The following is a 25,102-nucleotide window of genomic DNA, read 5'->3' as shown; positions in this document are numbered from 1 at the left end:
ACTACTAATACTGTCTCCAACACCACAATGAATACAAAATCAAAATGTTCGCACGTTGTAAAGTTAAGTTTGGAAACAGCGTTATTTATATATACTGTTGCTATACCGTTGAAATATCAAACTATTTGGAAACCATTGTCACTGCTGATACTGTCTCCAACACCACAATGAATACAAAATCAAAATGTTCGCACGTTGTAAAGTTAAGTTTGGAAACAGCGTTATTTATATATACTGTTGCTATACCGTTGAAATATCAATCCATTGAAATACTTGGAAACCATTATCAATACTAATACTGTCTCCAACACCACAATGAATACAAAATCAAAATGTTCGCACGTTGTAAAGTTAAGTTTGGAAACAGCGTTATTTATATATACTGTTGCTATACCGTTGAAATATCAAACTATTTGGAAACCATTGTCACTGCTGATACTGTCTCCAACACCACAATGAATACAAAATCAAAATGTTCGCACGTTGTAAAGTTAAGTTTGGAAACAGCGTTATTTATATATACTGTTGCTATACCGTTGAAATATCAATCCATTGAAATACTTGGAAATCATTGTCAATGCTGATACTGTCTCCAACACCACAATGAATACAAAATCAAACTGTTCGCACGTTGTGAAGTTAAGTTTGGAAACAGCGTTATTTATATATACTGTTGCTATACCGCTGAAATATTGAACTATTTGGAAACCATTATCACTACTAATACTGTCTCCAACACCACAATGAATACAAAATCAAACTGTTCGCACGTTGTCAAGTTAAGCTTGGAAACAGCGTTACTTATATATATTGTTACTATACCGTTGAAATATCAATCCATTGAAATACTTGGAAATCATTGTCAATGCTGATACTGTCTCCAACACCACAATGAATACAAAATCAAACTGTTCGCACGTTGTAAAGTTAAGTTTGGAAACAGCGTTATTTATATATACTGTTGCTATACCGCTGAAATATCAAACTATTTGGAAACCATTGTCACTGCTGATACTGTCTCCAACACCACAATGAATACAAAATCAAAATGTTCGCACGTTGGAAACTTAAGTTTGGAAACAGCGTTACTTATATATACTGTTAATATACCGTTGAAATATTGAACTATTTGGAAACCATTGTCACTGCTGATACTGTCTCCAACACCACAATGATACAAAATCAAAATGTTCGCACGTTGGAAACTTAAGTTTGGAAACAACGTTACTTAATAAAGAAGTTGTTTCTGTCCAAACAACTTTGATGATGTGAAAATCACGATGTGACTTGTGGTTTTGCTCATTGTTTACTCAACACATTTAAAAGGTATTTAAAGAATAAAATAAAGCAATGTTACAATGTTAACAAAAAATTACAAATTTCAGTTGCAGTGTGCAGTTAACATCATTCAGACTTTATTTCGAATGCAAATGCGTCTAGTGGAACCACAACAAAAAATAACATTAGCACCGATTCAATAATCAAAAATCTGTATTGTGCTGAGGCAAACGGCAATACAGCAAAGTTTCATGCTATATAAATCAAACAATTTCTGCGGGAGATTACATCAAAATAATTTTAAACTAATGTTATCAACAATTTTAATTCTAATATGTAAGGTAATATAGATTTTAAGTGATAAACTCCAACCGAATATCCTTTTAGAATTTATACATAAGACATTCCATAGTGAAATACTTTTAATTTACCTACCGGTATATATTGTTTGATTTTTTTTTATGAACCTAATATATTCTGATATGCTCATTATTAAAAACTTTTATATATTGTAAAATATTGTAGATAATTTGTCAAAAAACCACCTATGCTGCGTAATTTTAAACTAAACATCGTGTTATTATATAGTATTATTGATAATGGATTATATATGTGTGTAATGCATGATATATAGACATGTGCGTATAGGTGAGTGGTTTCAAGTGTTTGATATTGAACGCCATGCTCTCATCTTTGCATAACTTTTGATAGCAGTTAGCAATGCATTTAAGTGCTACATAATGATGACTATGATCATCTTCTCTAACTAGTTCTATATATATTAACGACCTTATTCATAAAAATTTCTTAAAAAGCTTTTTAAATACATTTAAGTTAAAATGTATTTTTACTTTATAATGGCCTTATAATGCACACTATTCATAAACGTATTATAAACCTTTGATAACTATAATACAAATTGCTACCATCTGGTGTAATAATAGGTACAACCGGCGTTGCCCACTCACTAAAGGATATTGAACGCAGTGCGCCTTCATCTTCTAACTTCTTTAATGCTGCTTCCACCTTGAGTTTTAGTGCAAAAGGCACTTGTCGATATCGAAGAAATTTCGGTTTACTTGAAACTGACATTTGTAACTTCACAGGATTTCCCTTGTAATCTCCAAGATTTCCATCAAAAACTGAACTGAAGTTCATCACTTCTACTAGAATAGTTGATTCTATATTGCATAAATTGCTAGTTATAGTAATTCCCAAATCGTTAAACCAATTTCGACCAATTAGAGCCGGACCATCACCCGCTGCTATTAACAACTTTAGTTTCTTTGTGACGTTCCCAACCGAGACTGGTACTTCTGCTTCTCCACTCAGTTTAAGATTTTTCTCTGTTCCCCAAGACCTTAATTGTATTTGACTTGGTTTTAGCGGAATATACGACATTTTTTCTCTAAATAACTTTTCACTTACTATTGAGTAACTTGCCCCCGAGTCTCTTTCCATTTGTACCGGTGACTTACTTATCGTAATCACTCTCTTGACCGATGGACTACCTTTAGCGAACATTGACCATAAATACTCCGTCGTTTGAGTTTCCTGGTTTGTATCTAAAAGATTTACTCTGTTTGGTCTTCTCCCATTATTTGTTGCTGGCTTTTTGGTTTTTGCTTTTTTTATGCAAGCTCTCTCAATATGTCCACGCTTTTTGCAATAATAACATTCCGCGTCTTTAAATTTGCACTGATCTGAATGATGATTTCCTCGACAACGATAACAATTCTGAATATGGCCCACTGGAGCACGATTTGGTTTTACCTTGTTGCTTGAAATTTTATTCAACCCTGGCAGGCTGACTGACGTTTTAAGTTCCGTCGCATTTTTTTGTGCTGTTTCTGATGCTATAGCTTCCTCCTGCGCTATTTTTAGTGTTAACTGGTCATTCGCCAGAAGCCGCTTTTGTAAATTTTCATCGCGCATGCCACAGACTAGTCTGTCTCGTAAGATTTCCTCCAAATCATTGAAATTGCAGTCTTGGCTCAATTTCCTTAGCGCTCCCAAATATTCGGTAATTGATTCGTCCTCTTTTTGGTTTCTCCGATAAAATTTAAACCTTTGTATTATTATATTCCCCATTAAGTTTGTTTATCATCTGGTTTCGTATTATTTAAGTTGAAAAATTTTTTCAGCTATCAGACAAACCACAATAAAACGCTTTTATTTAAAAATTTTAGAAGCAGATATTTCGTTCTTTATTTTAGAACATCTTCAGTGCTTAATTTTTTAATAAAAAGCTTAACTTAAGGTTTATAAAATTACAATTAAAAACAATATATACATAAAGTAACATATAATAAATATATGTTACTAGGCATATATTATTTACTGTTATTTACTATTATTATTTACTGTTTACTGTTACTAAAATAACTAGCCAATAATTTAGTTGCCGCCTCAAATGTAAATTTTTCCTCTAAAATGTTAATCGGTGTGGCAACCGATTTTAATATCGTGTAGGTTTCCGTCCCACATGAGGCTAAAAAGATCGCTTTTTTGCGTCTGTGATGTCATTTGCAACAAAGAAAAATTCCATTTGTTCCATGTATGTTTTCCATTTCCCCGACGCCACGTTATATTGACTTAGTTCACCAAAATTCTTCGCCATCCTTTAATGTTTTATCCTCGTCGCCAAATTTTATTATATTCTTTATATATAATACAATATACTTTATTGATTAAAGTTATATAGATTTACAATTTAATATTAATAATAATAATAATTACGGCACGGCACGCTTACTCCTTTGAGCACAACGAGGAAACACACATTTTGTATTTTTTCCTTTTTTATCTATTTCTTTATACAGGGTTGCCATGATCGAATATACTACACAAATGTTAATAACATTACTGTTCAACACAAAACATTTTACAACACTGTGAGGAATATGAATTAATGCAGCAGAAAAATAAAAATTAAAAGATTTGTTTATGATTAATAAATCGTTATTTAATTTGCAATTTCATTAAAAGTTTTTTTCAATAAATATTTTTAATATAACATTAGGTTTCTTTCGATTTGTTGAATTATCATCACATATTTCTTCACAGTCAGATAAGGAACTAAAGTTGATAGCCGCAGAAAAATTGTCATTATAAGGTATTTTGGAGTTATTTTCATTGTAAGTAACTGCAAGTGCGACTATAACTGTTTTCGCATTCTCCAATGATATATTCAACCCATCTAGAAGACAACGAAATCTTTGCTTCCACACACCAAAGCATCTTTCAATTGTAGTTCTGGTGGCAATGTGTGCAGTAGTAGTGCCAAAAATGTAACTATCCGTTACTTTGTATTCGTTACTCAAGAAATACCTCAGTAACGAATACAAACTTTTTATTGTATTCGTTACTTTTACTCATTTTACCAATAAGTAATATTTATTATAACTACTCTTTCGAATACTTAGTAACGATCACTTTTAAGCAATTGTTTTTGCGATATAATAATAACTACTTTATTTTGAACAAAATTTTTCTTCGCTATCAAATTCATTAAAAATGTTTAAAAATATTAATATAAAAAAGTGAAATTTGGATTCATTTGAACCAGTAGGACGTAAAAAGCTAAATGCAAGATATGCGGATCAAACAATTCAATAAAATAATAATTTTAATTTATTAAATCTATAATTTATTATAATAAATATATATGCTTTCAAAAATTTCTTTTATTGCCGAAAAAAGCATTTAAACTTCAGTAACGAAAGCGCAGTAACGAAAACGCAGTAAGGAATACTGAGTAACGAATACTGAGTAACGAATACATACTCGTAAAGTAACGGGTAGTTACAAATACGCAAAAGTAACGAAGTTTGGCACCACTAGTGTGCAGCATTGTATCGTTCTTCTTTTGCGTTTTGTGGTTTCAGTATTGGAGTGAATAGGTATGGTTGAAGTTTGTATCCTGAATCGCCAACCAAGCGCCCTTTGAATTTTCCTGCCTCTAATTGTTCTTTAAGAATTGATTCATCGAAAATCCGGCAGTCGTGCGTACTACCTCTCCATCTTGCGACTACATTGCAAATTTTTAAATTTGCATCACATACCACCTACAAAATATAATTTTTTTTTTAATGTAAGTAAATATTTTAAAAAATATTTTAAATAATACGCACTTGTACGTTTAATGAATAAAACCCTTTCCGATTTATATAATATTGGGAAATAGCTCCACTCACTTTTTTAATTTTTATGTGTGTGCAATCAATTGCAGCAATCACATTTGGAAAAATTTTTATGCGTTTGAAGCTTTTCATATTTGCTACCTCTTCTATTAATGATTCTGGCATTTTAATCACAGTTGCGGCATGTTTTGCAAGAGCCATCGCTACTCTAATGCAAATGCGACTGACTGTAGCCTGGCTAAGGCCGTGTAAATCACCTGCATCGTCTTGTACCTTTTATATTAAAAGCTTTTAGTGTGTAATAGTATTTGAAAAAGATTAGTTACTTCTCTACGACTCCAACATCGCAAAGCTACTGAACTTGTAATCTTGCGGAAGTTCCAGCGCCTTTACTATCAAACGTTAAGTCCTGTTTCACCAAGTCAATTATTTTTTCTACGCCCTTTTTTGAAAATCGGTACCTCAGTTGAAATTCATCATCACGCAGCATAAACGGATCTCCACGTTGTTAATATGTTTTTAAATGGCGGCAATTTTTTTTGGCTATTCCAAAAGCTGCACAATAATTTCGTTTTTAATTATATAAAAAAAATTAAATTAAATACTCACCAATATTTCTTTAATTATGCTTATGGCATCCATATTTATTTGTAATTCACCCAATAAAAATTACTACACAATCAAAAATTTTGCTTAAAATGCTGTTATAGAAGGTATAAACCTATTATAAATTTTGACATATTTTAACAGCATTTTAACTTTAAAATACGTTTATGAATAGAGTTTTATAAATGCTTTATAACACTGTTAAATAATGTTTTTGAATAACATTTTCGATAAAATGTATTACAAACCTACTATAAATTTTTATGAATAAGGCCGTAAGTATTTAAGTTTTATTCTCTCCCGAATAAAAACCCTAGTTTATTGTGTGCTAGAAGTGATTGTTTCGAAAATTAATAGAATCTAGTAAACACAGTTGTGTTCGTTGCAGATCAATATGAGATTTCATATTGTATTAATATAGAATCCTATATTGCATCTGTATAGAATCAATCTTCTTAATTCGAATTTTTTTACAATGTAATTTTTAATGGTTTCGTTTCTAAAGTTAGAATCTACAGTCAATTTTATCTTTTTAATTAAATTGTTAATAATTAAATTAATTACTTTAAGTCCTTAATGATTTGTTGTGTCTGCCTGTTAGTAGTTCAGCGCCCTCAGAAGCCGCTCATGGCACGGTGGCTAGCCCGGTATGCTCGCCGATGTTGGGTGGGGTTCTTGGAAACTGAGGTATCGCTGCAGACGACAACAAAAAAAATATTCGTGTCATGCTTTCACTAACTATACCTATTTAATATAAAGAAACTATACCTTTATCCATTGACTCAAAAAATTCAAATGAAATATCAAATAAAAATTCCCTATACTTATATAACTAATATATCTTTACTTCATTCTACTCTTTCTAATTCACACAAATAAAAAAATTCATGAACTTAAAACTAAAAAAAATAATAAAAAAAAATGTAAGAAAAAAAAAATTAAGACCTTGTGCTGGTTCCCTATAGGACAGATCACTGCCGCTGCGGTTGAGTACAAGGGTATGTCCTGCCTCGCATTGATCATGCAAGTTTTACCTCGGGCAAACCGGCACGCTCCATCATTTGAATGATTTCTTTCTCTACCTGAGTGTCAACCCTTCTCCTCCTACCAGCATAATATACCTCCTCATTCTCAAAACCTGGAAAGACAGCTAATACATCCGGTAAGGCCTGAGCCAGATGCCTAGCCAGATGCCTACGCGACTCCATGTTTTGCGTATTTATGTCTGGTCACGTAGTTTATCGAATGAAATAACAAACCAGAGAAAAAAAAGAAGAAGGATCAAAAAATATCAACGGACAAGGGATAAGTTCTTAACAGGGTCAAAGGCGGCACTATCTCAACGACGGATAAAAATGGTGATTATAACGCTTGTAACACCCCCCTTTTAACCAACAATGATTTCTTTAGCCAATCATACTATCCTATGATTTTTATCTTTATGAACATCAAAAAAAAAACTCTTTTATTTATATCTTTTACATCTACTTACATAAGTATAAAAATTAATTTCTTTTACCTTTGAGCGTACCCAAAGGCGTAATGAGAGGGGTGCTCTGGTATGCCGATATGTCATTATATATTTTTAAGTGTGCTAAGAAACCCATTTCACTAATTAATTCTTCTATACAAATGTATTTCAACTTTTTAGCAAATTTTACCTATTTTCCATTTGATGTACCATATTTGACACTGCCTCAAGTCCTTCAATATTGTAAAATGCTTGCATTATTTTAATTTTTTCTCACAATCTTTCATCAGACAATTGCAACATGTGGTTTGAATGAAGATAGGATAAGAAAACTGCAGTGGAATTTTCTTTACTAAATCCAATACTGAGCTATGTGTGCTGTGAGTCTAAATATGATATAAGGTATAATAAAGGAAATCTTATAATACTGATCTATCGTGGTTACGGGTGTTTTGGCTTTAAATGTTTGGCGGCTGTATATATTCTAGAAAGCTTTAGTTCAAGATTTAATTGTTCTGCAATTTCGTTCGTTTCGGTTAAAATTGCACCTAGTATCGCATCAATGCTACTTCGATTTTGCTCCACGACTTCAATTGTATTTTGTATATGTTGAGAGTATTGTATAACGCTTATTGAAGATGATTTTAAACCATTTACTGTTGACTCCAGCTGAATATTTGGCTATTATTAGTATGGCAATGATAAATGTTGAGTTAGTAGCTGTTGTCTGCAGTTGAAAAGTTGATTTTCTAGTATTTTCTAGTACTTGCCTTCAACCTCTAATTTTTCTAACGATTTAATAATTTCCACGAAATGCATTTTGAAAACTCAATTGCTCCCGTTTTTTTTAGGGACCATTGAGTATCACAAATGTTTGGAGCATGATGTCTTCGTGTATTAAATTTTCGAAAGAAATTAATTATGTTTTTAACTGTTGTTATCGTATTTCTTATGTTCGCAGTATTGACAACATGCGTACTTATGCATATGTTTTTAGCGGACAAAGGATTTTATTGCAAATGATCCCAGTACTCCTTGCGGGCAGACAAATACAACAATAGTCATATTATTCGAAATCTCTTAAATGTATTGGTCGGTTTTTTGTTATGGGTGATCCTTTGAAGAACGTTTGTGGTTCTTCAACGTCTTGATGATATTCTAATATAAATCATGGCTGCCCAGACTGGATGCGATCGTTCGTTCATAGTTGTTTTTGACAAAAATAGAAATACGATTATAATGTTTAATTTCTTAATTGATCAATTTAAATTCATTTATTTGTTATACTCTAAAAATAATATAATGTAGTTTTATCACTAAGAAAACAAAATATATATATCTGAATTCGAACATTTTTCATTATATTATTTTTATTATACTATACTTGTTGTTCTTGTAGTTCTTGAGTTAATGCTATTGCGCACTTTTACTATTTTGTGGCTGGGGGGCTTAAACGTCCCCCACACTAGGTTTTAACTATGGTCAACATATGTTCCTGTAGGTCCTGAGGTGGACTTGAGGTTTGTTAGGGCGGGGTTGGGCAGCGTATCAACTTTTCTGAATAATTTTATGGCTTTGTCCCTGATATATTTTTCCACTGAGCTGATCATTAGATCTCTGTGTATATCTGTTGTTCTAATATACCATGGAATCTTAAATAGTCTTTTTATAGTCAGGTTTTATGCTATCTGTAATTGCTTTATGGGAGTATTTGAGGCTTTGCTGTATGTAACACATCCGTACAGTAGTGCTGGCCTAATTATTTGAATATATAGTAACAGCGGCTTTAGAAAATGTAGAATTTTAGAGCAGCTATAACGTTTGCATTTCATATGTTTATACCAATTCAGCCGTTTGTCAAAAGTGACACTCAGATTCTTATTATATTCATGTTAGAAAAAAATTAATAATTTCTTATAATTAATATTAACTTTTTAAACATGATCTTTGAAAAAATTTAACTTAATATAAAAATAATTACATTTTCATTTACATTATTTTTTAAATTAGTATAAATTTATGTTTGCTTTCATGATCGTTAGCATTTGAAAATGCTTATCTGAAATCGCATGTCGCCTGGGTGTATTAACGATGCCAGCAAAAGAAAATAATCGCTCCACAGGTGCTGAAGACATCGGTGGCGTATTTGCTTTTCTAAACGCGTTTGTGATTAAACGGAGTTGCTTTATGCTGGTAATGTTGTTAAATTCTGCATCTTCAAAAAAGCGGTGCAATTCGCTTTCACATCGTGAAGTGAATGGATCACGGAAAGATTCTAAAAAACAGTATTTAATTATGTTTTTAATTGTGTATGGAATTGGTGCTCTGGTTGGCGAAATTGAAAAACGAATTGCAGGCGATGTTTTGGAATTCGATATTCTTGCTGTTTTCTTGCTCGCTAGTATTTGCTTCTACGATGTACTCCACAACCATTTTAAGAATCTGATCTCAGGATCGCGAAGTCAAATCTTTCAAAGAGTCAAGCCAGAAAAACTTGCACGAATGATGGAGAATAGACGCTACAATCGCCTCTGCTGCTTCATTTGACAGTGTAAAATACTTGTGGAATCTGTCAATTAGTCTTTCCTTTAATGACTATTCAGATTGGATAGTCTTTTGCGAACTTATTTGGCATTTTAGTGTAATAAATAGTGTTTCTAGTAATTTTAAATATTATTCTTAGAGTTTTTTTTTATCAACAGTAGATTTTTTTGAGATAAACTAACGTCGAAAAGTATTTCGGAGCCTTTTAGATATTGAGAAATAACTTCTCCTTTGCAATTTGTGCAAACCGGGTCAATAACTTTTTGTGCATTGCTGTAGTGGTGATTTCCATCGCATTTTACACATCTAGATTTCATCCTACAGTTGGTGGAGACATGTCCAAACTATTGACAATTATGACATTGAATAGGAAGATTCTACGAGAGTAGATATGATTCAATTTCCAGCCTGGTCGGTAATTGTAGAAGAGTTATAATTGCTAGCCGTGCCTGTGCCGCTAGTATTGTCTTCTGAGCTGGACATTTTTATTAGGTAGAGTTTTGTTTTATTATAACTATATAGAAAGTTTTCTTTAAGTATTGCAGTTTCTTCTAACTTTGAGGTTATATATAGTGAATTTACCTCACTTTTTAGATTTTCTAATCTAACTAATTTGTTCTGAATAGTCTGTCTGGCGTACCCTCTACTACCTGTTTTCTTAGCGTTTTTTAAAATTGCCTGTACTTCTCCCAAATTTTTTATAATTCTGTCCATGTGACAACAATATAGTTACAACGATAGAATGAAAATTTCTCAAGAGAATAGTGAAAACGACAAACCAAACCATATACAAAAAAAATGTTAAGTGTATTTTATATAATATCTATAATTAGAATTAAATTTCTATAAAGATATAAAAAAATGTTTATATGATTTTGAAATAACATATTTTGTGTTTTTATTAAAATTTGTACAAATATTATGATATCTTAACATTTATATCATATTTAAACTTCATCAATTGGTACACGTCTCGAGCGTAAGCTCTTGTGTACATATTTCTTTATATATATATTTACTTTATATGCAATGTATATTATTAATAATATAATAATGTGAATTCATCGTTGATTGTTGTACATTGTTGACGATGTCATTTTTTTGTTCTAAGTTCTCATCCTTGCTGAACCAACCCATTTTGTTGTTGTAACTTGATAGATGAATATTTTGTTGTGACTGATGAAGATATAGGCCAAGAAATTGAATCCAAGAAACTGTTATTGTTGTCATTTATGCACATACGTGTCTATTAATGTCTATGAGTTTTTTTTTTTTTTTTAAACGCGCACTGATTTAAAGAGTTGGTTTACATAATCTATAAGGGCATTATATTGATTTTGATGTTTTAATAATAATCTTTTTGACTTGTAACTTTGTCCACACACAAAAGAGTCAAAATTGCTCATTTTTAAAGTTAATTTTTTTTTTTGTGTTCATCGATTTTTTCACTTTCTAGTCTTTAAATTTTATAGTTCGCGCTGGTAGGTAATATCTTATGAACTTAGTTAAATGAAGAATTGCACTAGTTGCATTTTATTATTATTTCACTTATATAGTCACTTGGTCTTACCATTCCATATATTGTTCACGTTTTCTTGCAATATTTGCGTTTTAAATTCGGTCCATCCAATTTAGCAGGATCGTCATGTATTAATATCTTGATAATTATTTCTATGTAGTAATATTATTTTTATTTATTAACAAATAAAACAACCTTTTGTTTTGCTCGTCGAGTCAAGACTGATTTTTATTACGTTTCAGTTCTTATATCTAACATAATTTCTTACATCTAATTTCCAATAGAATCTTAGTGTTGATTCATGCCCCTACATGCTTCTTTCTTTTTCATCTTATTTTCACTTATATTTAGTATTTTTTTTATAATTTAATTAAACACAAATTAAAATCACAGACAAATAACAGAACAACAAAATGACTCCCTTTGATTTCATGGTAGCCAACTCGAGTAGCCAGCTAAAAGTACCATGAGTTTTCGATTGTAGAACAATTAAGGCATACAAAAGCTGCGTATAATACAATGATCTTAAGTGTTCGAAACATACGAAAGAACTGTTGAATGTGCGTAGGAAGGGGTGTGTGATATATTATAGAAATTGTATTTTTATACGTATATATAACTTAAGAGTTTGACTTACAGGACGAAGATCAGCATCAGCATTGTTGTGGACGGTCCGTTAAAATCCCTTTTAGAGTTGTTAGGCCCCTACTCATGGAACGGTTGTCGTCACTGCACTTATTTTATTTGATGTTTTTGCCAAAACTTCAATACGTGAAGTTAAAGGTATTACACTTTCACTTCCTTCGTTAATATTCGAAATTTTACGTAGTACACTTTTAAATTTCTTTCCTTTTTTGTAAAAAGTTAATATGCGAAATTTTACGTAGTACACTTTTAAATTTTTTTCCTTTTTGTAAAAAGTTAATATTCGATTTAAATCGCACACTTTAAATAAACGCGACAGTGAGTACTTAGTTTTTTCTTTTATAAAAACTAACCACGTTGGGCGCCAGTTATGAACTCTTGCGGTTATAATTCAAAAAAAAATAACAAATTAATTGCTGTTTTCAAACTGAATCTTTATTTAATTTTCACTTAAAAGGTAACTTAAATTTTAACTTAAAATACGCCTAATTGACAATTAATTAGTAATTAATGAAATAATAAATAATAAGCAAAATTATCGATCGCAATAAAATATTGCTGATTACATATTAATTTTAATATTGCTAATTACATTTATTGGTTTTAATATTGCTGATTAATTTCATTCATTTAAATAATACTGATTACATATTTTAATATTGCTAATTATATTTATTGATTTTAATATTGCTGATTAAATTTGTTCGTTTAAATAATGCTGATTACATATTATTTTTAATATTGATAATTACATTTATTGATTTTAATATTGCTAATTAAATTTGTTCAATTAAATAATGCTGATTACATATTATTACGTTGGTTAATGTTGTGCTAACTTATATGTTTGACTTTGTGCGCATGCAATGCACAAGTTCTTTCAAATTATTATAAATTTGATTTTTGAGAAAATTTTATACTGGTGTCATATAAATATATGAGGTTTGCCTATTATGAGGTGAGTAAGCACCGACTGTAGCTCAACCATAGTTGTTGTTAGTGGGTGTTGTACGTTGTTGTTATTGGTTATGTCTGTCCTCTGGTAAATTGTTGCGTCTGTAGATTTATGCTGGTTAAGCTAATCCCAAAGTATCGACCACAAAACTGGATTGGTCCGTTGATTGGTCTTGTATTGTTTTCTTTAGTCTATATTAGTTGCTTGAACTACTTTCTATGATATTTCAATTTTTGTCTTAATGTTATTAATTAACTATATATGTTTATTTTTTTTTTTTTTTTAAAGAAAAAAAACTGGTCCTAGCAGTTTTGCAGGATCGCCATGTAAATGATAACTATATATATTTCATATTAATTAAAACACAAGTTTAATGTTCAACTATTTTTATTTATTATGTTAATGAACTATTAATAGTTTTCGTTTCTCGACGCCAGATTTTAAACTCCAACATCTTTAACTAATTCAAACCGTCTTAAGGGCCCATTATGTGTAGCTTGCCACTACACATCAAAATTTTTCAACAATTTTTTAAACACGCCCCAGATAAAACAACAAATATACTAGAAAATAAAATAATACATGCATTTAAACGATGTTTTCCCTTTATGCGCGTATATACACATGAGAATTTTTCTCCAACTTTTTTGTGAAATGCGAAATTTGTTTATGTAATAGTAAAATTTGAAATTTTGAAAAATGCGTTGACGAAAATCAAAAAAGTTTGATATTTCAAAATTGAACGAATTGTATCTTTTATTTTAAATATTTGTACTTTCGACCTAGGTAAAATTTCCAAATAAAATTTTATTTCCAAAACATGTTACTAAGAAGAATTAAAATAAAATTATCTTCAGGTAAAGGTAACGAGTACGAAGATGCATACCTTTTCCTTAAAAAGTTATCCAAGTAGCAGATTGCCATCACAATTTTTGTACACTTTTTCGGAGATGGATGAATTGTAGTCAGCAGTACTCGAAATTTTGAGGATATTATATCAAATGCATTCTCTACAACTCTACGTGCACGAGATAATCTTTTGTTGAAGTAATCTTGTTCTGCAGTCAATCCACTGCTGCTATATGGTTTTATTATATTTTCTCTAAGAGGAAACGCATCATCTGCATCAAATACATATGGTAGCTCTGTATCAGAACTAGTTATAAGTGTTTATGGCGATATAAGTAGCTGACCATCTTCATACACTTCATTAAATAATGTGTTGAAAAACACCCCACCGTCAGAAACTCAACCATTATATCCAACGTCAATCATCAAGAATTCATATTTTGCTGCTAAATTCATCAGAAGTAATTTTTCATTCCTCTTCATTTTTTGGCAACTGTAATTAAAAACAACTAGATTTAGTATGTTAGCTTTGGCTCTGTCGAATTTTTACTTACATAAATATATTTCTTTAAAACCTTTATATAGCATTGCATGTCTCAGTAACAATTTTGCTGATGCTAGTTGGAGAAATGTACGCACGAAATTTCAAACCTTCAAACTTTGGCCTGTTGCCAAAATCGTAAAGTTGTCGATAGTCTTTCATGCGGTGAAATTGCCTTTGATTGGATAAAAATAGAAGACGAAGTTTACAATCTGAGTATTCAGTCGATACTGATTTTATTTTAAAAAGTATGCTGTATTTATACAAAAATAATCTTAAAACTAACTTAACTAATTTACAATATTTATTACCTGTTATAGCTTGTTTGAGTGGAATGTATTTACAAAAAAAGGATTCAATTAAATCCCGGCACGTTGGATTTTTATTATTTTACAAATATATTTTTATTATCGATACGGTGCCGTGTATCATAAAATGTATTTTAAAATGTGTTTAATATTCTACAAAATTACTATTTTAGTTTTGGGTTTTTTATTACCCGTGTTTTTTTCCTTCGTATATAATTCTAAGCATTTAAACTATAACAGGCTTGGAATAATAAACTATCAATTTAAGAACATCCTGCCAGCGTGTTTAATATGCACAGTTGTGCATTATTTTAATTTTAATATAATTTTTTATGATTTTAAAGAGAAAACTGGCATTTGTCTTAAAATAACATATTCATTATTGAACAGCCTTCGTCATCTTACCGTTGAATATACGGCGTTACTTTTGCTAATAATTCTTCATATGAACAATGATCCATTCTTAAAAAGTTTCTGTAATCATTGGGTGAAGTTGTTTGCAATTTATTTAGTAAATAAGTGTGACATAGTCTTGATCTTTTCTGAAGCCAATGTTTCACCCATATTCGTTTTCTTTTTTGTTTTTTAGTTTCCTCCTCTTCAATAAGCAGTTGTCTTATTCAAACTAGTGTCAATATTTTTCGCTCCATTATACTTTATTTTTTACTATAAAAAATATTAATCATCAAAACCTATTTTGTACGTTTAAAAACTTACCCGATCAACTTTAAACTTCAAATAAAAAAAATTATTTTTCTTACAAAAATACGCATACGTGCTTTTGCAATGAAGCAATGAAGTTTCCACGCATTTACTAAGCACGAATTCACTGCATTTGAAAACAAAGGCCACCACCACTTTTTCCCACGGATGGATATGCGATAGTTCGATATTGCATTATCCGCCATATCGACACCACCCATGTGCAAATTATAATTTGCAATCGCGTGAGGCTGAGGAACATTCACATACTTTTGTAAAGTCCTATTGTAACGACGGGCCGAATTCATGGGTTCCATTGATTCGAAAATCGTTGCAATTGTAACAAGCGAATTATCTTGCCAAGATATAACGTAAATTAATCCGTTTTGCTTATCAAAAGCATAATCGGATTCACCTGGAAAAGAGAAAAATAGAGAATAGGATAGAGAATAAATTATTTTACACGATATGTAATTGAATAACCTTTTTTCAATTCTTTTTTTCCTTTAAGGGAGAGGTTTGACGGCAAACGATTTCGACAGACTGTTCCACATGCTAGAAAATTTTTCTGTGATAGTACATACATCAAATAGAATGATGTAAAAAAATTATCAAAATATACACAATGCCATTCAGAATGTTCAACATTTTCTAGCAACTTCAATACAACATGCGCTCCAAGTCCAATTTCTTTATCGTATGGTTGAGTTGAACCAGCATATGGAATTGTACTATACATATAGCCATCAGATGAAGCTAATACCCATAATTTAAAACCAAACTTAATTGGTTTGTTGCGAATGTACATTTTTGAACTGTGTCGCCCAAAGTATGGAACCATTTGCTCATCTATAGACAAGTATTCATGAAACACTCCAAACTGCATGAATTTTTTATTAACCAAAGCAATTAAAGGTGTTACTTTTGCAAATCGATCATTACTATCAAGTGAATTATTGTCTGCAATGTGCAGAAATCGTTTCACATGACGAAATTCATTGCGAGTACGTGCTTCCTTAACTATTGGAATACCAAAATCATTCTGTTGCCGCCAATAATGCTCAATTTCTGGAAGCTTATGATAGCCACTGAACAAGAGAAATCCAATGAAGCGATTAAGCAAACGTTCGTCGAGAATGTTAGTTGTTACATTATTCTGACTTGCATACTTCTTACTTTCTGTAATAATTAACTCAACAACTTCTTTATCGAAAAACAATTTAAATAATTCTGTTGGAGTTTTTCCACCTAAGATGAAAAAAAATGATCAAACACTTTCTTTCGTATAATTGTTACATACTAGTTTACCATATAAATTAGGTTTTCTTGTTCCCCAGTCCAAAAAGAGAAGGAGTGGAGTGTTTATTATTTTCATATAATTACGATTGGAGATGATGTTCCAATCATTCACAAGTTTAACTTAATGTTATATTAACTACTAAAGCTTAATATTCTTAAACTTAACTACTAAAGCTTAATATTCTTAAACTTAATTAAGCTTAAGCTTAATATTCGATTCTCGAACAGAATCAAAATATTCAAGTTCCATAACTTATATATTAACAAGATCCTCTTGCTGAGCTTCGAGGCCAGTTGTATTGTGAGCAATTGGTGGAAATTTTGGAAACTTAACACTCCGTGGAATCGAAGTTTTGGAGAATAGAGGCTTTTTACCTGGTGAATTATGCTCTGTTTTGGATAGGTCCAGTTATGGTGTAGCAATGTCTTCTTTGGTGTTAATAAAGTGCAGTTCTATTTCACCTGCAACATCTTGCAATAGATAATAGATAAATTGCAATGCGGATACCCCTGGACAATTCACATCTATATTTCCTATAATTCATGAACAGTTCAAATGTATCTTGAATGTTAGTATGAAAATAATACCTATATATTTCATAAACTCTATCTATAAAAACATTAGTGTTAGTATAATGCGGAATATCACGTTGACCATATCTGTATAACTATACATTCATGGACAATCTATAATATTCTTATTATGTTAGTATGAAATAATGCGGATATATTGCAAGCTCATATCTATATTACCTATAAGTCATGAGCAAACAAAAATATCTTGAGTGTTAATATGATATAAGATGAACCTATACCAAAACTATAAACGCGGTAGAGGACGTCCGCATCTTCGGTGGAAGGACCAGGTGACCAACGATTTGGGGGCGCTCGGTACTACCAACTGGCGTCAGAAGGCAACTAATCGGGCTGACTGGCGGAGGCTACTCGACGCGGCCAAGGACGACACACGTCTGTAATGGCCAACTAAGTAAGTAAGAAGTATACCAAAACTATAAAATTTATTAAAATAATTAAGATTACTAAAATATTCAAATAATTTTATACTATTTAATAAATAAATAACAAATAATAAATAACATAATAAATTAATATAATAATGTATTATATAAATAATATTACTAATGATTAATTTTTGAAATGAAAGAGAAATGCTTTCGCTAGAGTATCAAATTGAATACTAGTTTAATTAAAGTAAAATATGTTCATTATTGAACATACTGCCGCGCCTTTATTAAGGCGGAACGGCTTAATATAAAAAGTCTATTAAATATAATATAAAGGTTTAATTTTAATTTAATATGCTATACATTAGCTTTATAAGAATTTTATTTTTACAAAAAAAATTTTAATATTTAAGTATGTATATATTTTTTTAGTAACTATATAAAAAAAAAAAATTATAAGAATTTACATGAATGATTATCTAATATATTTTTTTTTAAATTAAAGTATAATGTAGCATAATAGTAAAATAATAATGTTTTGGAATAGTAGTATTGAATAATAATAATATAATTTACATTATGTTCATTCATGAACATTCTGACGCTGAGCTGATATCGCAATTGCCAGCAGTCGCCTTCTTCTCATTGTTGCTCGAATCAAATAAATAATTATTGTTCTAATTATTATAGTTGTCAAACCAAGCGCTGCGTGACCGGATGCGTGATGGAAGTGCAAATTTTTTAATTTGACCCCGTTGTTTTTGATTTCTTTAATTTGTGTATGTAGCATCTCAATTTCATCTTTGTTATTTATTTGCCAATAACGCCAGGGTTTTATATTATTGATTCCGACCGCATCTGCTTCTTTTATAACCGGACTGTTTATATTCAGTATTGTAGAACTTTGCAAGTTGCTTGATGATGTTTCCATAAAGACTCTAGCGTTTGATGTACCAACCGTTGTGTTAGATACCCCTGACAATTTGGTCATGTGTTTCATTTTTTTTAATATCAATAATTGAACTACCTTCTCAGACACCATTGATACTTGCGAACCTTGATCTACCAAGGCTCTCAATTGATGAATATTTCCATCTGATGATTTTGTGCTGATTAATACAGTTGGAAGTAAGGTTAATTGTTTCTTATCTTTTATTATTGTTGAATAAGTTTTTCCTTCTTTATTAATTTTTGGGTTATTTCTGCTGTTTTGCTGACGTTGATTTAAATTGTATTCCATGTGTAAAAGAGAATTGTGAGCTTTATTACACTTTTTGCATTTGTGTGTAGAGTTGCATTTAATGCGATTATTATGACTCAAACATATCTCGCATAGTTGTTTATTGCGGATTAATGATGTTCGTTGTCCAATCGACATGTCCATAAATCGTTTGCAATTATACATCCGATGACCTAATTGATTACAACATTGGCATTGGATAGTATTGTTCTGAATTCTTATGTTAGTTGGTGGATTAATATAGTTTATTCTTGATGTTTTAAGGCTATTTTGGGCTTCCAGAGTTTGGAATTGTTGTTCCAGAAATTCAAATACATCTTTTAGTGTGTTTATTTCTCTTGGTTTTTTAATGTATTGTTCATATAATTGAATACCTTCTTTATCCAATTTTCTTATTATTATGTGCGCGTATAATTTGTCACAGTTAGGTTCTGCCTGTTTAGATTCAATTAGTTGAATGCATTGTTTAATTTGATCATGAGCGTCTCTTAAACTCAAAACTGATGATGAGTTAATTGTTTTCATGTCAAGTAATTTGTCAAAATTTCTTGTAAAAATTAATCTTTTGTTTTCATATCTTCTTATTAACGTATCCCACGCCGCTTCATAGTTTGCTGATGTTCCAGATAATAGATGACTAATAGTCATACGCGCATCCCCTTTAATGTGAGATCTTAAATAGTCAAGTTTCATTGAGGATGATAAATTTCGATTATTATGTACGTAATCTTTAAATAATTCTACGAAAGTTTGCCAGTCTTCCTCTCTTCCGTCGAAATCGTGTAATTGTGTAATTGGTGTTATGACTTCTTTTTCAATCTTAACTTGATTTTTAGTATTATTAAATTCATCTTTGCAATCCAAAAATACTTTAGCCTGTTCCAATATCATCTCATACCTTTCATTAATATTACTTAATTGGTCTTTGTCTAATGTTGCCAATATTTGTTGTATTTTTTCATAATTTCCTTCTATTATTCGAATTAGCACACTTTCGTTTCATTGCTTCTGTTCTAAATTCTTTAATCATTTCTTCTTGTCCTTTTAGTCTTTTCATCAAATTTTCTAGTTTATCTCTAGCCATTTCCTTGTCTTTTCCTGCTTCTTCTCTCGTTATTTTGAATTCTTGTGTGGTTATTTCTGAATCTTCTGGATTGTCTATCTCTGATTCTTCTGTATTTGAAAGTAATTTTTTTGCTTTAGTATATTTTTCTAACATATCTTTTCCTACCCCTTCGTTGAAATATGGTATATCTTCTATACCTAACTTATATAATTTTTTATCATTCTCCGAGAATGTTTTCCATATTTCTTCTAGTAATTCTAGTACTTCATTTTTTTTACTCCTTGTTACTATTCCTTCTGCCTGTTTAAATAGTTCTTCTAGTTTTTTGATCAAATTATATTGGTCTTTGATTAATTCGCTCTGTGTATTAGTTAATAGACCCATTTTTTTTTTTTAAAGGAAAGATATTTTTTAGTTTAAATTTTTATTATTATATTTTTTCTCTTCGTAATTTTTTAATTTCTCTTTTAATTTTTATTTTATCTTCTTTATTTGTTTGCAGATGCAATTCTTGGTATAATAGTGCAAACGCCTTCCTTCTTTGAAACTGCTTTCCAGCTCTTTTTCTTTTCTTCTTTATCTCGGGTTTTGGACTTGGTGGTCTTATTGGTCTTTGCCGCTTTTTATATTCTTCAATAGTTAACTTCTTTGGACCTTGATTTGCTATTACACTTGGTGTGTAAGTAGGGTAGGAACCTGGCTGCTTTTGCTTGGGTATATATTCTTCAATTGTTTTGTGTTCTTCTGACACGTTTTTGATATTGTTTCGTATTGATGGATTTTTTCTATTTTTTGTCATCTAAAAAATAAAGTAAATGTTTATGTCTATTTGCTGACGACAGTTAAAAAACGCCCTGTATTCTAACCTTGATGAATTTCCCTAAATTCCTTTTTTTATTTTATTTTATTATATAAGCTGTTAGGATCAGCTCTTTGGTTTTAATGGCGTTCTTGAACAGCCTTAATACTTTTGAATTTTTAGTCAAGTGTCTTGCATCGATCACTTTTAACTAATTTTTTGTTCTTGACGAACGAGTTTATTTTTCAGAGGTTGTAAGGCTCTGAAAAATTTTGAGTTAGAGTTTGTAAAGCTCTAACAAAGTCAAGTGTCTTACCTCTGGTGGGGGATCACTATGACTTTTATATTTCAAAATTTAAAAAATTTTCCTTAGCCAATTTCCTAGGCTCGAAGGACCAAATGATTAATTTTTGAAATGAAAGAGAAATGCTTTCGCTTACTTTAATTAAAGTAAAATATGTTCATTATTGAACAACTAAATATAATAATACTAATAATAAAATATTATTAAATAATAGTATAATAATAATAATAAATTAAGAAATATATTAATAAAATATATACTAAAGCCATTATTAAAAATTGCTAAAATTTCTAAAAATTTCCCTAAAAATTTGTAAAAAATTGTCTAAACAATCCTATTTTTATAGCTCATCATAAATGAATATACAATATATGTTCAAAAGAATATAACGAAATACCAAACAAACAAAACATTCATTCTATTTCATGGTACAACCACTACTTAAGAAGAATATATCTGTCAAGCAAATCAATCCCTTCAAACACAAACTATACATTATCTAAAAATACAATTCTAAAAGAATCATATAATCAGATTGCTTTATGACTAACTATATATATCTTATCTAAACAACATGGTATCTACCATCCTACATATATATTTATTTCTACATATATATTTACACGTGACCGACATATGTTTACACATGTTGCACTAAATATATATAATAAAATAATATAATTGAATTATTGAAAAAAACAAAATATAAGCCTTAATAATCAAATAATTAAATTACGTGCACATCAATATATACAAAGCCAAAAATACATAACTAATCCCCCATTCACAATTGAAATATCATGAATAAGGCATCAATCACATAATTAAGTCAAAGTATCATGAATAAATGGTAACAACCATTGTCCTAGGCCAATTAATCAAATTACTCTTTACTGCTCCATTAGTAATACCACCATAATATTATATAATGGATACTCTAACCTACCTCAACACATAATCTAGTTCCAATTAACAATCAAGTTTTTTGTGACAGAAGAAATAAAAACACATCCTACAATCCATCAAACTACACATATATGTTGCATAACCATACATGTGCAATAAAGCATCACCTTGTGGCATATACGTCACCATCTAATCTAACAATATTTTTAGTATTGTTAGGCCTTCAGAGCAATCAATGTTATATACCAAATGCTAGCATATAATACCAAAAGACCCTGGAGAAGGGCATATAATCCTAATCAAACCTACTCATGAAAAACTGCATGGTGTGAATAAATAAAACAATAATAAAATTAATTATAAAATATATATAAAAACAATATAAATATGTATAAATAAAAATATAAAATATATAAAAAAATATATATAAAAATTGTATAAAAGTATATAAAAGAATATAAAAGATACTGATTAAAAATTGAAATAAAAGAGGAGAGTTGATGTTCTCTTGAGTATTCAATCGATACTGATTTTGATTTCCATTTGAAGTCTTTGTTTTACTATTTTGGAAGTTGGAGGTTGATGTTTTTGTTGTACTCATCGCTCGAGAACTCTTTTACTCCTAGTACTCTAATTGTTATCTCTTGGCGTCTGTATTATTTCATTGGTTTTGTTTTTATTATATATATTTCTTTGTGTTCATTTGTTAATCTCACTTTATCCACATCTCACTTTATTATGTAGTGTTTTTTACTGAAAAAAAAAGAAACTTTTAACTATATGTAGTTTTTGGTTCTTGTACTCCACATGTGACTTATTTAATATTTTATATTAAAAAGGAAATTTGGAGCTTTTAATCATTTACTAGTTCTTTGTATTTCACATGTCACATTTATTTAATGTTTTTATGTTACAAAGGAAATTTTAAAACTTTCAATTTATTAGATCTATTATTAATTAGATTTATTAGATCTTATTGGTCCTACTGCAATTTTTGCAGGATCGCCATGTAATTTAATTAGATGTAATTTTTTATTTAAAGTTTTCAATAGTTACTTTATTCAACTTCTTTACACAAGACCGTGTTCTTATATCTTAACTCCGCACCAGACTGCTTGGAGACTTCTACTTTTAGTCCCAAGAAAGTTCGGTAATACTTATTAACTAAGAACGCTCTTTACAATAATCTGCGTTATTCCTATTTACTTAAATGCTATTGTTTAATAATAATATAATATTTTATATATAACTATGTCATTGGTCGTATAGTTACTTAATTGTCTTCTTTACAGTAAGGACACAAGTCAAGTGGTACTGCTAAGATGACCTCCACTAACTTAGACATCTCTTTATCCGTACTAGCTAAATTTTTCCAGTACTTTAAAACATTCGTACCAAATGGCATCCTTTCATTATACGACAGCTTGTCAAGTTTTTGTCTTATGGTCGCATTTGTAAGAATAGTAGAGCAACCTTTGGAAAGTTGATATTCTTCTTCCAAGTCCTTGAATGGGTTATCAGGTAGAGCGGATGTAGTTGGTAATTCTTCGTGACTACAATCCACATCAACATCAAATGCAATTCGTGAAGTTAGCACTTACCAATCCAATTTTTCGGTGCTCATCTGTAAAATAAGGAGATTCCAGAAAATTAAGTCGCGGATCAAGATATAAAGTAGAAATAAAAGCAACGTTTTCCATCAATTTTTTCTTCCTTCTCTTCATTGCCTCCAATAAATTGTTTGCAAATAAGTTTTCAACTTTTTTTTTCAGCTGGACTTCACATACCAGCCAATCACGATAAAAGTCGCCCATTATATATTGTTCTGCTTGAAGTTTTCTGCTGCATTCTGCCATGGGTTCGAAAGCAGCGACAAAAGATCGTATAAAATCCCAATTTATTTCGCGTTCTAAGTCCACATCGATTTCATTTCCATCAATACAGCTTTTTAAAATTAATATTGATTCAACCATGTTGAAAGTAGAGTTCCATCTGGTCAAATTATCAATTGATAGCATTACAAGTTTAAGATTAACATTGTTTTTAATTTTCATCCTCAACGTTTTTACAACTTTCCTGCATTCTTCCAGTTCGGTCTCTATTGTCTTGAAGCAATCATGAGCAGCTAACTGTATAATGTGAACTAAAAAAATTCTCAAAAAATACTAAATGATGTTGTGGGTTCTCAACATTTTTAAGTAATTCGAGAACAACATGTGCACCCAATCCCAACTTCTTATCGTAGGGTTGTGAGGCTCCTGCATATGGAATAGTGTTAAATATATAACCATCACTTGATGCCAATGCCCATATTTTAAACCCGAAACGAATGGGCTTAGACCGAACAAACATTTTACAAGAATGTCTTCCAAAATAAGGCACCATTAGCTCATCAATTGAAATATGCTCCTCAAAAATACCAAACTGCATAAATTTCTTATTCATCAGATTGATAAGTGGTGTGACTTTTGCAAAACGGTCCGTCGAATTCAGTGTTTCATTATTGGCTAAATGTATGTACTTTTTAATAGTTCGAAATTGAGCTCGTAAAAATGCTTGTTGAACAATTGGAACACCTAAGTCACTTTTGTTGCTCCAATATAATTCTACTTGAGGAACAGTATGATACCATGTTAGTAACAGAAAACCAATAAACCGTACTATATTGGTTTTGTTGCAGACATCTGAGCATTATTTTGATGTGCGTATATGTTTGTTTGTTCAACTATATAATTAATAACTTCGTCGTCCAAAAAAAGTTCCACATATTCCACCACATTTTTGCCACCTACAAAAATGAAGATAATCTTAAAAATAACAACCAAGACATAAAAAGTTCACAAAAACTTACTGAGTTTAGCAACAAGCTCATTTTGTTTTTCAAATAAAGCAGTTGCATCGTGATGATTTCTAAACTTCGTGATCTTAGTTTTTTTCCACTTTGGCTTTTGGAAGCTTGGAAA

At 30.4% G+C, this 25,102-nt stretch overlaps 3 protein-coding genes across 3 annotated transcripts; all 3 read right to left on the bottom strand.

Moving 5' to 3' along the window:
* Window positions 1-2,157: 2,157 nt before the first annotated feature.
* LOC119675177 (uncharacterized protein K02A2.6-like) lies at window positions 2,158-3,369 on the bottom strand. The gene has a single exon (XM_038086599.1). It carries the CDS (start codon window positions 3,367-3,369, stop codon window positions 2,158-2,160), a length of 1,212 nt encoding a protein of 403 aa, XP_037942527.1.
* Window positions 3,370-5,117: 1,748 nt separating this feature from the next.
* On the bottom strand, window positions 5,118-7,234 carry LOC119672361 (putative nuclease HARBI1). The gene is made up of 3 exons (XM_038083759.1): window positions 7,061-7,234; window positions 5,475-5,693; window positions 5,118-5,345 (listed from the first exon to the last, which is right to left on the bottom strand). Exons 1-3 carry the CDS (start codon window positions 7,232-7,234, stop codon window positions 5,118-5,120), a joined length of 621 nt encoding a protein of 206 aa, XP_037939687.1.
* An 8,351-nt stretch (window positions 7,235-15,585) lies between these two features.
* On the bottom strand, window positions 15,586-19,955 carry LOC119670695. Its single transcript, XM_038081462.1, has 5 exons — window positions 19,654-19,955; window positions 18,650-19,611; window positions 16,044-16,808; window positions 15,634-15,975; window positions 15,586-15,590 (listed from the first exon to the last, which is right to left on the bottom strand). The coding sequence occupies exons 1-5, from the start codon at window positions 19,953-19,955 to the stop codon at window positions 15,586-15,588; spliced, it is 2,376 nt and encodes a 791-aa protein (XP_037937390.1).
* Window positions 19,956-25,102: the final 5,147 nt, after the last annotated feature.

The sequence above is a fragment of the Teleopsis dalmanni genome, chromosome 1, assembly GCF_002237135.1.
Source record: "Teleopsis dalmanni isolate 2A chromosome 1, ASM223713v2, whole genome shotgun sequence".
NCBI classification, from domain to species: Eukaryota; Metazoa; Arthropoda; class Insecta; order Diptera; family Diopsidae; genus Teleopsis; species Teleopsis dalmanni.
The sequence above is the reverse complement of the archived record's forward strand: the minus strand, read 5'-3'. Positions and strand labels throughout refer to the sequence as shown.

Coding starts and splice junctions, on each gene's coding strand:
- LOC119675177 (XM_038086599.1), bottom strand. CDS start 3,369: ATGGGGAATATAATAATACAAAGGTTTAAATTTTATCGGAGAAACCAA.
- LOC119672361 (XM_038083759.1), bottom strand. CDS start 7,234: ATGGAGTCGCGTAGGCATCTGGCTAGGCATCTGGCTCAGGCCTTACCG. Junction 5,694..7,060: donor AGCGTGCCGGTTTGCCCGAG/GTAAAACTTGCA, acceptor TTAATATAAAAG/GTACAAGACGATGCAGGTGA. Junction 5,346..5,474: donor CACACATAAAAATTAAAAAA/GTGAGTGGAGCT, acceptor TATATTTTGTAG/GTGGTATGTGATGCAAATTT.
- LOC119670695 (XM_038081462.1), bottom strand. CDS start 19,955: ATGATATTGGAACAGGCTAAAGTATTTTTGGATTGCAAAGATGAATTT. Junction 16,809..18,649: donor CAATAATATAAAACCCTGGC/GTTATTGGCAAA, acceptor TTTTCATCTTAG/GTGGAAAAACTCCAACAGAA. Junction 15,976..16,043: donor AAAAAAAGAATTGAAAAAAG/GTTATTCAATTA, acceptor TCTCTTTTCCAG/GTGAATCCGATTATGCTTTT.